The sequence below is a fragment of the Mytilus galloprovincialis genome, chromosome 11 (assembly GCF_965363235.1).
Source record: "Mytilus galloprovincialis chromosome 11, xbMytGall1.hap1.1, whole genome shotgun sequence".
Taxonomy (NCBI): Eukaryota; Metazoa; Mollusca; class Bivalvia; order Mytilida; family Mytilidae; genus Mytilus; species Mytilus galloprovincialis.
Window position 1 is genome coordinate 54,579,471 of NC_134848.1, and position 19,066 is coordinate 54,598,536.

The 19,066-nt window shown below is 31.8% G+C and overlaps 2 protein-coding genes across 3 annotated transcripts in view; both read right to left on the reverse strand.

Moving 5' to 3' along the window:
• LOC143052387 (protein ERGIC-53-like) overlaps positions 1–16,279 on the reverse strand; it is a 29,754-nt gene extending 13,475 nt beyond the window's left edge. For both annotated transcript variants that reach the window (XM_076225414.1, XM_076225413.1), the window contains exons 1-8: positions 16,082–16,279; positions 10,476–10,532; positions 8,955–9,052; positions 8,156–8,263; positions 2,129–2,190; positions 1,566–1,665; positions 878–1,001; positions 408–463 (exon numbers count right to left, since the gene is read on the reverse strand). In XM_076225414.1, the coding sequence (XP_076081529.1) occupies positions 408–463; positions 878–1,001; positions 1,566–1,665; positions 2,129–2,190; positions 8,156–8,263; positions 8,955–9,052; positions 10,476–10,532; positions 16,082–16,229 (753 nt within the window). In that variant the 5' untranslated portion in view covers positions 16,230–16,279. The remainder of the gene's footprint in view (positions 1–407; positions 464–877; positions 1,002–1,565; positions 1,666–2,128; positions 2,191–8,155; positions 8,264–8,954; positions 9,053–10,475; positions 10,533–16,081) is intronic.
• LOC143052388 (uncharacterized) lies at positions 6,178–7,999 on the reverse strand. Its single transcript, XM_076225415.1, has one exon. The coding sequence runs from the start codon at positions 7,968–7,970 to the stop codon at positions 6,279–6,281; it is 1,692 nt and encodes a 563-aa protein (XP_076081530.1). The 5' UTR covers positions 7,971–7,999; the 3' UTR covers positions 6,178–6,278.
• Positions 16,280–19,066: the final 2,787 nt, after the last annotated feature.

The window sequence follows — 19,066 nt, forward strand, 5'->3', positions numbered from 1 at the left end:
AGATGATTGGACTTCAACTTAGCTTAAACTACCTTGCCCAAAAACTTTAACCTGAAACAGGACAGATGTACAGACAGACAAATGGATGTACAGACAGATTAAACAGGAACTTCTTATCCTTCTGGAGCACATGAACTAAACCAGGTTTGTTAAGTAGGTTACTGTTGCTCAATTGTGTTCTGTGTAATCTTTTGTCATTGTTATTTATCTCTTTCTGTCGATTTTCTTTTAGCCATAGTCATGATAGTGTTGAATGTTTTCATTTGAATTATAATTTTAATAAACCCCTGGTATTTTGTCTTCTTTTGTATGCAATGATATTAAAATTTCATACTGTATTAGAACTGTTAAATATCTGTTACAGAGAGGATATGATGACTTTAATTCATAATGTAAAGATTAATTACCAGTTGATCACCATCATGTAGAGAATGGGTCAGGAATGCAAGCACATCATGGTCGTCTAAAAAAAATAAAAAAATGATTGCAACACAAATAAAAGGAAGAAGTCAATCAACAAAAAAGTATTCCAAAAAGCAAATAAATCGATTATATATCATCATATCGAAAAGAATAAGAACAAATGTTTTTTTTCTGAAAATAAAAAATAAAAAAATTAATCACATTTGTAACATTAATAAGGTAACTATGTACATGATGTATCATTAAAAACTATATTGGCATTCTTTTTCTAAATTAACATTGCCTCATTCTTCAAGAACTAAAGTAATATTTAAATAGGATATATACAACACATCTTCTTTTATTTTTACACAAAATGCATTTTTTTATACATAAAATTCCTTTTTGACACAAAGAACTTTTTTTAATACATAAAATAACACTGTTTACATAAAAAGCCTTTATCTAAACTTACCAGCGAGTCCACCTGTAGCAGCAGATATTCCAAAGTATCCACCTTTAGGTAAATCTACGTTCTCTTGGCGTAAACATAACTCAAAATCATCCTTGTTATTTGTCAGACCAGTGTTAATAAAAACCTTAAGAACACAGAATACAATGTTATCTATAATAAATTCTGTAAATACAAGTCATTGGTAATACTTACACAATTAAATATGTCAGATTTTATTTTATTGTCTCCCCTAAATCAAATGTAATCTATAATATCTAAATTCTGCTCATACAAGTTAGGGGTTAAACTTATACTAGTCATTTTTATTTACTTGACAATGAAATTAATATTTACTAGTATAAATAAATTTGGAGGTTATTTTTGTTTTTATAAGGTTTGAATTATCTCCCTTTAATTTAAAAAATTTTCATACAATTTATTGTTTTTACAACCCATGAAATTGTCAAGTTTTGGAAGGTAAAACATGCCAAAGCAGAATTGATCTGGTTTGCTTATTAATTGTTAATCTGTAGAGTTCAATCTTTTATTCCAAGAAATAAGCAAAATATTTTACGCAAAGATGTTTAGTAACTAGACAGTCAATTAAAATAAAACCATTGTTTTCGATTCTATGAGAGCAGTAATAGGATTATCAATGTATCATTTTTGAAGATAAAGAAAATTTCATGACATCAAACAATGTACATACTGTCAGTATTCTATTGTAATATTCCACTTTAACTCTGACAGGGTAAGGCTTGTTTCTGAAATCTCTCATACACCCTCCTATCTGTTGTTGAGAACCATCACTGTAATATATAAATACATGTAACTGTGGATTCATTCATTTTTGTGGGTACCAATTTTCATGGATTGTGGAAAATTTGCCTTTTTCGTGGACTTAATTTAATGTTCATGTTTTTCATGTGTTAAGTTTTCACATGACTTCATATTCATGTTTTTCCTGTGTTTGCTTTCACACTAAACAAATGTATGTTTCCCAATTTGCATGATATGGTTGACACATAACTAAGATGCATGTTTTTCTGTCTTAGTTTTTACATGAATAATTTGCATGCATTTTTCCTGTGAAAGTTTTCACTTAAGTAATGGGCATGTTTTTCATGTGTAGTTCTTACATGACTAATATCCATTCATTATTTCCTGTAAAAGTTTTCTTAGATGACCATTGAATGTGAATGTTTTTCATGTGTAGTTTTCACACAACTTAATGTTAATGTTTTTCATGCATTATTTGGACATAATATTTACCTCTGATGATCATACTGTTTAGTTCCATCATTTACCATAGCCATAACATAAGGATTGTTGTGCTGAAAAAAAATATCATACACATTATAAATTATTATATGAAATAAAGTTTTGGGTTTTAGGCAACAGTTTCGTTGACAGATTTTATTTTTACAATTAAACGTCTGAATATGAATTATTATTTGTGACAAATTTCAATATCAGGTACAGTTGATTCAATTATATTAATGTTTACTAAATTCATGGTGATTTTTGATTTCCTGCTTTTTTAGTTGTTTTTTTTTACAAAATTTGAAATTCCATTAACATTTATTTCAGTTCACTGTTTACTCATGAATCCTAATTAATGGGTAGTATACATGTATATGTGTGCATCAATTAGTAGAAAATAATATTTAGATAAGATCACCCCTATAGACAGGTTTTTTCGATTATCCCCCTTAGTTAGAGACGCGACTCCTAGGTGTCGTCGTAAACAGCGCCGCCATTACAACCGTGAAAAATTTGTAAACAAGCCTTTATTGTCAATCGATCTTAACGAAGAAAATCAACATAATGTCATCAGTAGCAAAAGAATGGAAACCTCCGGGTGTTGATAAAGTCAAAACATGGATAGACGACATGCGTGTATGGCCAAATATGATGTACGGAGATATTTACATCTTTCTTGTGGAGTCCAAAGCAGTTGACGGTCAACAAATGAAAAACTTTAAAAGCCTTCAAAGCTTTAACTATTTTCAAAGTGGAAACGTTGGTGTTACAACGCATTATATTAACAATAATAAGACAATTATGTTTAAAGGAGAAGTAAGATCGTCTCAAACAGTCTCAAGAACAAATGAGGTATTTGTACTTTGTAATGAAGATGGCTCAATAGTAAACGGGTGGTGTTCGTGTATGGCTGGTCAAGGCCATACGTGTAGTCATGTTGGGGCTGTTTTGTGGAAAATTGAACATGCAGTTCGAAACAACTTGACAGGTGTAGCATGCACGGATGAAAATGCAAAATGGAATCGTGGAACAACGAGAAATGTGGAACCAAAGCCCCTATTGAACATTATTTTAAAAAAACCGAAAGCAGGGGAAGATATAATGGACAGTGACGAAGATAATAACATACCAGGTAGTCGGGATACACCAATGTATACATTGGATAGAGAGTTTAAGGAAGCAGTTAACAGTTCTAAACTACTTCCTTTATTCAGCATCAAAGGAACGACAGCAAGTAAAAGTTTTGCATGTAAACCGTTCACTAAGGATATAATTCAAGAAGATCATGGCGATCACCAGGGCTTTCCATTGAAGGCGGTAGCCGGCGGAAATCCGCCGCTTACAGTGGCTTCAAGTGCCGGCTACTTCACTGACAAAAATATAAATTCAAAAAGAAAAAAATATCTTTTCAAATGTTTACAGGCAGCCGAGAGACGAATATTGTCGCAAAGTCGCGGTCACGATAAACAAGGATGAAAAGTCGGTGTTTACCTTGGGCTAAATATAGTTCACATGAATTCAGGTCACTGATTGGTTGTCTATTTAAAGTCAGAATGCATCGTTTCTTTTCAAAGATAACAAGAGAGACGTTCCGGTGGTCATTGAAGGATAACAATAGAGACGTTCCGATGGTCATTAACTCGTTGGTTTTTTTTTGGCTTTTAAAACGTGAAGACAATTAGATAGGATGACAATCTTATGTTATGGAATAATATTAGTCAAATTAAAGAAAGTGTAGTAAATCATATTGTTCAGAATCTGGAAAACAGTATCTTTTGAAGTTCATTTTTCAAAGTGCACGTGGTGTTCAGAGAATCAAGATCAAAAACGAAAGTAGAATATTGTCGACTCGACCTCAAATAAATAACATTTCCAAATGATTTATGTATCCGACTTATTGAACAGTTTACAAAAAAAAAAGAGAAAATCAGAGGATATATCAATTTTCTGTCAATGCTTGAGAAATAATTGTATGATTTAAAAACGCGTAACAGTCTTTAGAGAGAAAAGGGGGGTCATTTCTTTACAAATGCACGTAGTTATGCAAAATAAATCGATCAAGATTTCTAACAAACCGGATGATTATTTAAATAAAACTCCTTTAAAAGTAAATGAATTTTAAGCATAAGGTAATGAAAATAAAACCAACATAAAAAAAAAATGAAATTTCTTTGAGTTTTTTTTTTCTTTCTTTAATTTCATACATAAAAAATTGTCATTTGAAAGATTAAATTAGGTGCAAGTAGATTGCGAGAATGCAGGATTTTGCTCTATTTATGCCAGAGCTTCTGGGGGCCTTTAGCGGCCCCCAGACCCCCCGCCGTAAGGCACCAAGCTTATAGCTTGGTGGGGGTCCGGCTTCGCCGAACGCATGTTATAGCCGCCTACAATTTTAATTGAGCCTTCTACTTCAATTTCAATGGAAAGCCCTGGATCACACAGCCTTAGACTCATGCGGAAAGTGTTCTAACTTCGTTATTAAGTACATTTCTCTCACTCCTGCTAAGGTCCAAGAGTTACATATGAACACCAAAGGACAGAGTGGAAGTGTGTTGTGGAAGGATGCCAGAAAAATACGCCTTACAGCTAGCAGTGCTAGCAAAGTTCCAATAAAGGAAACCACAGATTGCTCTGCATTTATCAGAGAACATTTGTACCCTAAGTTTACAGGGAATAAGTTTACAAGATATGGTAATGAGCAAGAACCTATTGCGAAAAAATATTTATAGTCTGAGGGCCATAACGTTATTGATCACGGGATGTATGTGTCGTTGACAGAAAATTGGCTATCAGCTAGTCCGGATGGCATAATGAATGGGGACACTATACTGGAAGTGAAATGCCCATTTCCTATTGCCAACAAATGGAATTGTTTAGAAGAACTAATTGCCAATACAAAATATGATGTAGAAAAAAATAGTGAGGGGATTTATGTATTGAAGAAAAAAGGGAGCAGAGCCTACTTTATGCAAATACAATTAACAATGTTTTGTACCGGGTTACATAAAGCTAAAATTTTTATTTGGAGAAGTCCAGATGATAACATTCTTATAGATAGCTTTTGATGAAGATTATATTCAGCAACTAGTTCGCAGATTAAGGACGTTCTATTCTAATAAAATGCTGAACAGAATAGTCGACGAGATTGACAATGATCGTCTTGTACTAAGTAGAATATTTAGAAATTTTATGAAGTAATTAAAATTGCACAAGCTGATTAAGATATTTCTATTCTTTCGTTTAATTTAACTTAGGTTAAACCTTTCACATGTTCATTTTAAGTAGTGACACTTCCTTTTTTAAAATATGGCAAATATAAACATAAAACAGAATAATATTGGATACATTTGAGTCAATAAGAACCGATTTATGTATGTACATTTGAATCATTAAACAGTGACAAACAAATGTAAAGAAGAATAAAATTATGTTTAATTTTTAATTTTTTTTGTAATCAGTTGTAGTGCATGTATATGTACAGGTGTGATTGCCAATAAGACAACTTCAATAAGTATCAACAATAAAAGCAAAACAACAATGTTAACTAATATACATGTACAAATTTATGTCACCAGTCTTCAACAATGAGCCCCCCTTATGTACAGGTGTGGTGTGATTGCCAATAAGACAACTTCAATTATAAGTATCAACAAAAAAAACAAAACAACAATGTTAACTAATATACATGTACAAATTTATGTCACCAGTCTTCAATAATGAGCAGCCCCCCTCCCCCCCCCCCCCCCCCCGAAAAGCATATTTGAAAATAATTTTACTTAAAGCTACATGTTGTGTGGTGAAAGAAGCCGGTGCTGATACATGAATGTGTATGTGTGCACAAATAGTTCACAAAGATTGATCCAGAGAAAGCATACATGAACCATGCTTTTGGCCTCCCCCTTTTTTAACTTTATATATATATATATATTTATTGAAAGAGAAACTCATTCATCATGTTCATGCACTATATAGTTTAGTAAATATTTGCCTACATTTGTATATATAAATGTATACATGTATCCGACTGGTATGACACATAAATATGATTGATTGTTTTTTAATGTCCAGTGGCAAATATCAATTGAACTATAAGGTGTTAGGTTATTAACAAAATTGTACACATGAGACCAAGTCAAAATAAACTATCTGAATAAAGAACTTAAATTTCAGCAAATTCATCAGGTTCTCTTATTAAGTCTGATCTTAAGTTCACAAGGGCTGAACATACAAGAAGAATGTCATCAAAGTTTTTCAAGGAGGACACTGGAACAGTACTACTTAGAATTTTGAAAACTTTAAGTCTATGAATCGCACGCTCCACATGAATTCTTACTCTTGCTATACGCCTGGTTGTTGTTAAATCCTCATTACTAAGTTGTGGTTTACATTTTGTAAAGGCTGGAATATTCAGTTTGACTCTGAGTGGGAAAAGTAAATCATCAATTGTGAAACCCCTATCTGCCATCACCTCGTCTCCTGGCAAAAGATACTGACAAAAGCCACTTTTTTCTACTATGAATTTATCACTTGCCCTACCTCCAAAAGCCCGAGATATAAACATTATATGTCCATGAGGTGCAATGCCAACAAGATATTTTGCAGTATTATGTGACTTGTAGTTACCATAAGTCTCTGACCTACTCTTAAGATTTGTTGGTCTCTGTATAAATGTCTCAGCACAATCAATTATCACAGTTGTACGAGGATAATTTTCACGAAAAGATTCGGGAATACAAGCTCGAATTGTTTCTCTTGGAAGCCAAACAACCAAGCCTTTAAGTTGTTCAGCAAGAACTGGCATCCAAGAATTAGATAATTTACATGCCAAACTTTTTGAAATACCAAAGCGACGTCCTAAATCATCAAATATCAAATGAAGTTTTAACCTCATCAGTACAAGTAAAAGCTGATCTGCAATATCTAGTTGAAAATTGAATTGATTGTCTGCACGTAGTAATTCCACTAAAGTAAAAAAAACTTCCTTGGTTACACCAGTATATAATAAGGCGTCACTGTCAGTCACAATGTTCGTATTTGCTGACATGGTCCCCCCTTCTATTTTACTCTGAACACCTTTCTCCTCTGTCAATAAAAGTTTTGTCTGAGTTGATGTTGTCTGCATGTCTGACCATTTTTCAGCATAGGGATGGTCGTCATAAATAAGAAAGTCCGTCTCATCATACTGGGTAGATTTAGTTACAGTTTCAGGATAAGCTACATTAAAACTACATGTAGCCTCGGGATACGTTTCATTGTCATTATTTACAGAAATGTCTAGAGCTTCAAAACCAGTAGAGTCAGACACATTATCGTCACCAGAATCATTCTCATAACTTAATTTTAGTTTTTTCACAGCCGTTTCACAACGTGCTAACTTGCGTCTGCCGGGTGTAACTTTACTGTCATAACCAAGTTTTAATTTTGCAAACGGATTTCTTTTTGACGGCGCACCATCAAGAAAATGTTCGGAACATACATAAACATGTTTTGGCAAAGTTTTTCTGTTAATAGCTTTTATCCACTCGAGTTTTGTTAATTCGTCAGAAGGCATCAAATGAAACTTGTATGGGATCAAACAAGGACAGTCATTGTGCAACTCGTTGTGTAATTCACACATTGATTTTTTCCACATCTGGAGTTTTCTACGATTATTTGTACAACTATTAACTGCACAAGAATTGCCTCCACCTTTTTTATAACTTTCGGCGCTATCCATAGTAAAATAAATTAATAAATGAAAGAAATACAAATGTAAACAGAAAATCGATAATGTTTTGATCAATGCACGTGCTTTATTTTTCACGGTTGTAATGGCTGACCGGTCACGTGAGAGGTTAATGGATGCGCCCATGTTTTCTAGGTCAGTTGTAGATAAACCCGTCTATAGTTTGCCAAAGATCAAATGCATTTTCACATGAGATGTCAGAAATAAATTTATTATCTTAACACTCATTATGAATTAAATGAATGATGAAGGCAATTAACTAGAAATTTAAGTTTAGACCAAGAGTATTAGAAACTTCTATTGATATTCACCTGTCCATCATTATCGAATGAGTCCATGAAGACACCAAGTCCATTCCACATATCTGTACTACCATACACGGTTCCTTCCTGACTCTTCTGTGTAGTATACCACACAGCCTGTAAAATATCATGTCAATAGCATTAAGTTATGTCATATTTGTGGAATTATATCGACTTATGATAAATGATTGAGGTTTAATTTTTCAGCCTTTGCAACTCTGACAGATACTACAAATCTGTTGACTGGCATGCATGCTGTGAATTTCTTGTCAAATCTACACGTCACTTGCATTAGTAAAATGAATATATTCTTGATGGCAGTTTTTACCAAATGGGTTTTGCATTGTTTTACATTGTGTTATCGGGGCCTTTTATAGCTGACTTTGCAGTATGGGCTTTGCTCATTGTTGAAGGCTGTACACTGCAGTCTTCACGACGAGTGACAGCCCAGGCTGGTAAAATTGCTCTCGGGCCTGTAAAAATCAGACCTACAGGCCAACAGAATCTAACTAGAAAATTTCAAAAATTGAGCTGCGGGCCTGTAGATTTAGCAGTCCAGCGTGAAGACTGTGTACAGTAACCTATAGTTGTTAATGTCTGTGTCATTTTGGTATTTTGTGGATAGCTGTCTCATTGGCAATTATACCATATCTTCTTTTTTATATTTGAACTCTGGCACAAGCACAAAAATCAGTATATTATTATTTTTTTTTACATTTAAACAGCATGAAATTTACACATTTAATTATTTAACATATATTTATATGAATCTTTCAATATATCAATTGTTATCTTAATTTCAACATACCAATCCATCAGCACCAATTCTTCCTCTACCGGTCACTTTAAAAACACACTCAACTGACCACTGGTCAAAAGTGATTGGGTTTTTTGTCCATGCCCATCCTGTTGAAAAGAAAAAGAACAATGGATGGGATTTAAGACATATAGACATAGCCTAGAATGAACATTAAATCTTTGCATCACCATTTCCTGGTGAAAAAAATCACCTAATGAACTCAACTATCAGAAAGAAGGGTTCAGGTGAAACAGTCATTGAAGATTAAGCAACTGATTCAATCACTACTATAAATCTCTTTAGGACTAGACCTAAAAGATTCTTGTGCAATGCTCATTTATACAAGCATGTATGAAACAAACAAAAAACAACAATTAGCCACAAAAATGTTTCTGCCTCTCTTTTTACAACTAAATTAATGATTTTTGTTTATCTATTTGGTTCTGGATTATCTGCAAATCTGAAATAGGAGCTAAAACAGCCTAAAAGTTTCTATTCTTCAAAATAATTTAGGTCTTTTTTTTAAATTTGAAAAATAAAAAGCTGAGATACACAGATTTATCGTTTAAAAAAAATTCCTTTGATCTTACTGACTGATAATTTTCATTCTCATCCCAGTAGAGTGATATTTAAAATTATCCCTAGAAACTAAGGGCACACATGCCGTTGTCAATGTAATTAACAATGTTGTCATAGGTAAAATAGCAATAATCTATAAATATAGAATACTTCAAATTAATTTTCTATGCATGTTCTAAAATAGTGAAGTTTGAAAATTAAGCAGCAGGTACATACCTTTGTAACATAGTCATTGTAACAAATTTTACAATATATGCATGTAGTATTTTATTGGGAAACTAATTATAAGCAAAGACCTTCGATGTAAATTTTAACTGTTTAACATGAATAATATTTTCATAACATATGTTACAACAAAATCAGCTTAATGCTTGAGTACTAAATGAAAAGTGTAACACCTGAATAATTTTTCCTCAATTGAAAAGAAATATGTTGTGATTAACACATCATTATACAAAACATAATCAATTTCATTTACCATATTCAACATATGGGCAGTTTATCGCAATAAAGTACATTTTCCCAGTCTTTCACACACGATAGTGACCCTTTTCAAGTTACGTAACTAATTTTTGGTTTTCATTCAGTTTAGGGCCTCAGCACCCTTTGAACAATGTATAAGGTCACATTTAGGTGTGTTCAGAAATCGTTTATACATGTACATGTATGCTTATGGCAAAAAAAAAATACATATATTGTTCAGCAGTTGTTTAGGATTACCTGACAGACCCTGATTTGATCACAAGACTAATATTGGTGTCACAAAAAATAAAAAAGAAATGTCGACATACCTACCTTCATGACCATACATGTACGTTGAAGACATTTTTTTTGGCCGAAGTGTTATTTTTTTTAGTTCAGATTTCATTTTCTATTGTGATCCTTTTCAAGTACTACTATGCTTTTATAAAGTCCAGACTTGAGCACGGATTGTTACCATGGTAATCTTACCTTTCTTGCTACGCAGTGATGGTGTTATTCTGATGTTGTCTGCACTTGCAATGGCATCTGAAAAAAAGTTTAATACAATTTTTATTTTGGTCGTTCAAAGGGAAATAACTCAAAATAGTTTTGCTAAAAGATGAATTTTAGAACCGATTATTTAATTACAGCAGGGCATTCTAAAATATGATTGAAAAAGGCACGACACCAAATTACAATATTATGCATATGCATTACATGTATATAAACCTACATTTTACAGGCATGAACTATTTGGCCCCCTACTAGTTTCCATCTTTTAACAGACATATCAGTTACATGTACATGAACAAATGTATGTCAATAATCTAACAAATTTTGTTTAAACCAAAAAAAATTGTATGTACATTTTTTTTACATTGCTAACACACCAACCATTCATCTTTTGTTGCCTTGGGACTAAATAATTTCCGGTTACTATCATAGCCTTTCTCTGAATCCCAATTTGGAGATTTCTCCCTTACACGATAGAGAGCATTCTTTAAATTTTATTTGTTTTCTACTGCATCCCTAAATATTTACTTCATGTACTTAGTTAAAATGCTTGGTTCTCATTCATGTTTGTGCCATTGGGATTTTTTAAATGTGATTTACCGTAGATACTCGCCTATTAGTCGATCCGACTATAAGTCGGATGCCCTTTTCAGCTTCAAATTCTGAGGATTTAGTCTTGACCCTCGTATAAGTCGGACAAAATTTGGACATTTTTTTTGCAGCTGACAGTTACTGAACGCCGGTAAAACCAATGCAAATCCAGGAATTATATTCATTTTCTGCATGAATGTTTGTTTGGTTTGAATTTAGTTGATGTTGATTATGATAATTTATATAGCTGTTAATAATAAAGATGTATTTATTCCTGTTGTTTTGTTCACTGTTTGATTACAGATTAAGCCATGTGTTGTTTACGTAATGCATCAATGATTTTGTAGGGTATGACTAACAACCTATTGTTTGAGAAAAGCGAACATAAACCAATATGAACCTGAAAAAATTTAAAGTCAATCAATATTTTTCACAGCACACATTACTCAGTGTTAAAAGAGCATGTACACTTCATAATTCTTATTATATTGTGATGATTAAAGGATTAAAAAAATTAAGTGAAGCTAATCAACTTTATATTAAAATAACTTCCATCTCATTAGTGTCATCTGTTCACCTATCACTGATATTTTTCACACCTTTAGTGAATACAACTCTTTGTCTCTAAATTAGGGGTTATCAATGGATTATATTGGCTTGCCAATCAATTTTGTTTATCTTTTTGTTTACCCGAGACATTTTAATGAATAATATTTTGATCTTGGGAATGAATCTTAAAAATATTTTTGATTATTGTATGATTTACAAGTATTAAATTGATATCATGATATCACAATAATGACACAATAACTCCGCTGAATACATCCTTTTACATAGTTGGTACATTGTTATCTCGTTTTCATTTTTGGTTCTTGGCTCTTTCTTTTGGGTTTATGCACAAACCATTTGACCATAAAAATCAATACACAAACCGGAAACAGTCGGAAATTCAACACAAATTGACAGAAAAAAAGTTATCAGAGAACAAATAAAACACAAAGACACTATTGTAGTCATTTATTTTCAACAAAAACTTTGTATTCAAGGATTTATGTAGGTTTGGCAATCACCAACGTAGTTTTGACCAGGAAATTCACTCCTGACCACTTTTCTCAAGCTTGGATTTTTCCTCTGGTCTTGGGATCTCGCTTATAAGTCGGTACCCCTCTCTGGATTCTGAATTTTACTCCCAAACTTCCGACTTATAAGCAAGTATCTACGGTATACAAAAAATAAAATCTTTCAAAGTTTGCATGCTCTATTTTTTAATACCTCTCTTATTCCAAATATGCAAAGTGCAGATTTTCTGATTGTTGAAGGCCAAACTTGTCCTGTTTTAGTTTAATTATTTTGTTCTTATGTCTTATTTTCTTATATAATATTCAAGTACAGTGTTACTGATGAAAAAAAAATCAACTTTAACAGGTATCAAATACAGGGCATAATCTTGGATACGAAGCGACAAGTCCTGAGAGCATTTTGAAATGTTTGAAATTCATTAAATCTCACAGGCCAACTAGACAAGTCCACATTAATTAACAGTAAACGAATTCCTTGTTATTATCAGAAACCTTACACAGACATGCAAAGTAACTACTGAAAAACATTTCAAATTTAATAGGTAACAAGTACAGCATGTACAGGACATAATCTTGGCTTCGAAGTAACAGGTCCTTAGAGTATTTTGAAGATCATTAAATTTAACAGGCCAGCTTAACAAGTCCTCATTCATTAACATCCAAAATAAAGGAGATTGTATTGTGATTTGCAAGTTGCGTATGTAATCAAAAATGGTGACCTACATAGAAATGAATATTTTAAAGTCACAAGAACTGGTAGTGTCAATGATTAAATCATCATCAGGCCAAATAAAATAGTATGTGTGGTTCAAGTTACATCTAAAAAATAATTAGAGTACTTAGGTAGGTAGGGATTTGTTTTTATTTTTTGTTTTTTTACATTGCCCATGTTGCCAGAGTCTTACTCTATGGGAGCAACATTCTGACTTTAACAGTGCTTAATGCAAAATGACAAAAAAATCATAGGAAGGGTAACTGAAAACCACACATACATTTTATTCTGCTTCATTAGAAAAATAGCTTCGCTGCTCTTTGATTTAACATGCAAACCAATTGAACAGATAAGATAAGATAAGAAATTTTATTTCAAGTCGGGTTACATTAAATACAAACATAAGCTCACATTAATAACAATAACAACTGAATGATTGCTCGAGTTATAACTTTATACATGTTAGATATAATATAACAATGATTTGCTTTGTTGGGTTGTTGCATTAGTCAGATGTCAGATTTTTGTTCAATTTTTGTTATTTAATATGAGTTGCCTGTAGATTTAGGAGTGGGGAAAAACACAGAATTCTTGTAACTACGACCATTAACTGATTACCATTACCAACAATCACAAACACCCTTTCAGCAAACTCTGGATCCTCCCATGAATACGGACATACTTTATCCTTGTCTAAAGAGTTCTAGTTTTAAGAAAAATATATTATGACACCACGATTTTCATTGAAAAAGCATGTGTAAAGAACGAAAACATATGACCTGACCATAATATGGACATTAACACTATCTAGGAATCTGTGACACTTGAAGTCAGGCCAAAATAAAAAGATTGTATGTTTGCCCAAACGCGACCGACCCAAAATAAACCCGCCGACTCAAATTCTTTTTTGACGTTTTTTTGAAGAAATTTTTTTTTTTCGGATTTTTTTGGGGTCCGCTCCGTCATCGTACAAAACTTAATGTTTGTCGTCTTTGCGTTTGAAAGAAACTGTGAATAAGTTCAAAGAAAGCGTATAAGAGACGCAGTTAATCGATATTCGATGTTCTCTGTTTTTATCTTCTGATTTAACGAACGTAAAGAAGTAAAACATGTGAAGTGGCACAGTTTTTTTTACGCTGTAGTTGTCTGTACTACCAAACCCTAACCTATATGCTCAATGTTAATTTCACCGTGTTATCGAATATCTGATTAGAATATTCAGGTAGATTTGTTCAAAACCATGTGCAATCGAATATTTTCAATGTTATTCTGACAGGAAATGGATCCGGAAGTTGCGAATTTACAATCTTGCAAGGAGATTTTGTTTTTACTGAATAAAAAGGAATTATTTCTTGATAAATTGTTGTCTTTAACTATAATCTTCCTTTATCATGTAAATTAGATGCCCTTTTATTCAAAAAGTTCAAATTTACAAGTCTCATTAGACAAGATCAGTACGTTGCTGTTTGGGAGAATTTGATAAAACTATAATTGCTCACAGAATCAGAAATATAATCTTAACTGAATGTAACTCCTTCTGAATAATTCATTGCAATATAAATATAAATCCTTTTTGACAAGAGAAATCTGACTTTTGTCAGAAATATTTTTTTCACATGTGCAAAAGTAAAAACATGTTATTGACGCCATATTGGATTTTTATACAAATTTGTGAGGAAGCCTCTAGAACCATGACCTAAACGTAAATAGTCTTCAGAAAACGTTAACTTTTTGTAATTATATTTTATCAACAATGATTATTTTCAAAAATTAAACTTGATTATTTAAAGAAATAAAATTATAACAAATACGTTTTTAGTTTGGAGATTCTACAGAACATGCTTTGATCTATTTATAGCCAAATTAGTTTACCTGTGTGATAATGTAAAATATTTTTTTTTTTTTCAAAACATAAAAGACACTAAGGATGATAGATAATAATTCATATAAATATTTTAGGACATTTAATCTATTTTCATAGAAATAGGATTTAAGAACTGCAAACAAATTTAATCATTATATATTAAATCAGCTGATATTTTTTTACACAAACATCGTGTTGATGGAACTGTTGAAATCACTTCATAAATCCACCAGCCCTTTCACACAGTTAGCAATTGTCAGGATTATAAACATCTCAGGATACAAATCATATTTAGACTAATTTATTTATAGAGGTTTTAAATTCATGGCCTTTGGTTGTCTCTACAAAGGTTTGACGGGGAAATAAAGATATACTGTTATAAGATCTTTTAATATTTTCATGCAAATTCTGATAAAAAAAAAAAAAAAAAAAGAATTTGCCTACCTACCTACCCACACCCAGTCATCATGGGTCGGGTTTGGGCAAACTGAAATATTTTTAATTGTGGCCTCATGATGAAAACAACAATCAAATTTCCTTTGTAGCATCAGACATTTGCTGTTATATCAAAATTTTACAGTAATCTTTGTGATATCTACATTGTAGTTATCAGGTTATGGCGGACAAATTATCGATAAGGTGTATTTGTCTTTTCATGTTTTTAAATTTTATCCTTATTCATGACCATGTGTAATGTATATGCATGATTGTTTAATAATACAAAATCAATTTTATAGAATTTTCAAGTTGGGTTTTGAACTTTTTCATAACATATAAACTTACTGAATGTAGTTTAAATAAGGTAAAAGTTCCAAATCCAAAACATATTTTCAAAATGATTTACTTCTGCTTCTTCTTCTCTGTATTAGCTTCCTTTAAATAGGAACACCTCTAATATATATATTATTAGAGTATTTGGGGTAAATTTTGAAAGATTTTTTTTCTGGTTGTATGTAGATAACTATGTACAGCACACTATGTAGGAGGTTTTCTTTCATTTATAGGTTGTTTTTATATATATATACAGACTGTTTTATTTTGTATCTTTTTATTTTATTTTTTATTATAATAAAGGAAACGTGCACCATAGCAGTATTTACATGTGAGGGTCTTATATACATGTACTTCTGCAATTCAATTTTGCAATTAGGAAAACAGACTATATATTACTATATATTTCTAATAAACCATATTGCAGATCGCGGTAAGTTAAAAGAAATATTTGTACGAATTCAAAATTTCATGCAAAAAAATGTAAACACGGACCATATGTTGACCGGTTAGTTACACGTGTACCAAACTGCCAACCAAAACACGCCGAATCTCAACACCTTACCTCCGCCGTATTCCCAGAAAGGGATGCTATTATCACTTTGCACTAGATGTGGTCCTTTAAAACTGTATTTGTACTCAAATCTAGGCTTCAAATTCGCTGCATTTATGACAAAACAAAATAAAAACAACAGAAACAGTCGTGCAACCATCCTGACAGCTGGCTTTCGTTTTACGGAAGTTATCTAATTGCGCCCTCTACTGGCAAAGGGGAACAACTGGAAGTTAATCTTATTTGACATACAAACCACTCAATCATAAAAATGACAGAATAGTGCTTCAAGCTGAATAGAAAGCATTAAAGAAATTAATATGTTTTGTATTAACTCTAAGGCATTGTCGAATGTTAAATGAACTGTTTTTCTGCTCTTTTCAGATTTAAAAATTATTTAAAAAAAACCATGCACAATGCAACAATTGAATGAGAATTGAATATCAACTTTAAGTTTGATGCCCATATTTCTAACATTTGTAAAAAGGCATAAAGACAATTACATGTACTTAAACGTATTAGTAAACCGCATTTAACAAAATTAGATAGACTTACTATATATTATTCATTTATCATGTCAAATTTTAATTATTGTCCTCAGTGTTACATGGCACTTCTGTGGTGATTGTAATACCAGAAAAATAGAGAAAATACAGGAGCGTGCCCTAAGATTTATATATGAAGATTATTGTAGCACTTATCAACAACTGTTAATTAAATCAAAATTACCAAGTTTAGAAATCAGAAGAATTAGAATGATAGCAATAGAGGTAAAACAATTATTAATAAACAATGTCCATTATACATGATCTACATGGACTTATTGAAATTAAAAAAATGCAATTACTCTTTTAGAAATAAAAACAGCAGATGTTCCCAGGGTAAGGACAACTACCCATGGGCTACACTCATTCAGATATGCAGGAGCCACACTCGGGAACGAACTGCCAAATAAGATGAGGGAAGAAATGCCATTGGGTCAGTTTAAAAGTTTGGTTGGTAATTGGGAGGCCGTGACAGTTCGTGTCAATGTTCCTCCTGCAGATCTCAATGAGCTGTAGATCAGTTTATTTATTTATCTTGTATATTCTGGCCGGCTTTTAAATTTTTAGGCAACTTTTTTTTAATTGTGTTCTAAATGCTTGAATTACTTTTAGTGCTTTATAATAGCTATTGCATGAATGCTAGTTTATCTGCATTTTATGTTTGCTTTAATTGTTCTTATTAATTATGATTATTTGATTACTAAAGATAAGCAAATATTTAATGATTATGTGATTATATTGGCAAAAAAATGGTGATTATGTGATTACTAGGAGGGGCCTCTTTAATTGTTCTTATTAATTGCTCTGCTTGATAACATTATTTATTTTGCATGATGTGCTTTATGTTTTATGTGTTTTATGTATTGTGCTTGTCTTTTATGTATGTCGGATAAAAGCTCTACAGAGCTTATGTTGTATTGTTATATGTATAAACCACTTTTAATAAAATAAAATCTTTTAACTTAATTGATAATATACGGAAGAAGAAAACTGTATTTTATATATGAGAATGTCACATTGACAGTTATATGTTTGTGGTCTCTTAACATAAAAAGAAATTCATATGAGTTAAAAATTAACAGTCGTAGAAAAAAAATTATATTTCGTTCATTTCACTACACATGTATACAACTTTTAAATATTAATCTGGTTTAACAGGTTTAACAATTATCAGTTGTGAGTTAAAAATAAAAATAATCATTAAACTCTATATTAATCGGAACTCAAATATGTTTTAAAACCTTTTGTGATAGGAAAGAATAGGGGAACTTGGGATATGCATGTGAAACATCATCGTTTTTACCCAAGACTGTAGTACATATCGAGGTACATATATCATGTATATGCAATTGACACATTTTATGATAATGTTGATTTAATTTTCCAAACAAATTGTTATCTTATAAATTAACAAAGAGACGCGGTTGTTTCTTTAAACGGGCAACTGATAACACTTATTTTAAAACCAGTTAAATTTTAAAGGAATATTTTAATTTCATCAAAACTGATACTTTAAGTCTTATCGTTTTCTTGTCAATGCAAATATCTTAATCATGTTCGTTATGAATACCGTTATGTTCGGGTTGACACCTCCGTTTTCGGAGCTCCCCTCCCTTGAAAGTGAGCTGCGAGGTTACAGTTCGACTGAGGTTTGAGGGAGATGGGCAAGGGGGATCCAATAATAATTAAACAGCAAATTGATTTGGCTTGAAACAGATGGAATTGAAGTGGAATAAAAAAAAAAAAACAACAGTAGGACCAATGCAGTATATTTTATTACAATCCATTTACTTTTCTATGAACATGTATTGAAAGTTATCCAGTTATGTTTTACTCGATAAAGGATTCTATTTTTTTGTTATGTATTATATTACTTTTTCTGCATTTATTTTTGAACTTTTAAGACGTCCGTGTAATTTAAACAGTGTTACGTACTTTTGATGGTCTTTTGGATTCTGTTGACAGTTTTGAATTTTCTACTCAGTACACTACACTTGCGCGTAAAGTTTTTCTATTCAATTTTATGGTCGTTTAGTACACCTGTATGCAAATATATTTGCTGCAACTCATTTAAATATAAAAAAAAAGAAGATGTGGTATGATTGTCAATTAGACCCCGTTCACACTAGCATTTTTTTATCGTTCTAATTTGAATCGATCTAAATAGAACCAGTTAGCGTTCACATTATCTTTACTCCCAACGATCTCTATCGGTCTAATCTGAACCACTGCGTTCACACTACAATTACAAACGCAATCGATCTGACCTAATTAACCGTAAAACTGTAAACATTGTGTATAAATAGAAAATAATTAATAAAATGTATGTGTTAATACAATACACTGATACACATACTTGACAAAAAATGGACGAAGTTATTGTTTCTGTTGAATGTCAAGTTCAGATTTTTATACTTGTGTTCTTCCAGTTTTATTCATTTTAAAGCAAACA

Bases quoted from the DNA above. Each gene is read 5' to 3' on its own strand.
- LOC143052388 (XM_076225415.1), bottom strand. From the start codon at position 7,970: ATGGGCGCATCCATTAACCTCTCACGTGACCGGTCAGCCATTACAACC.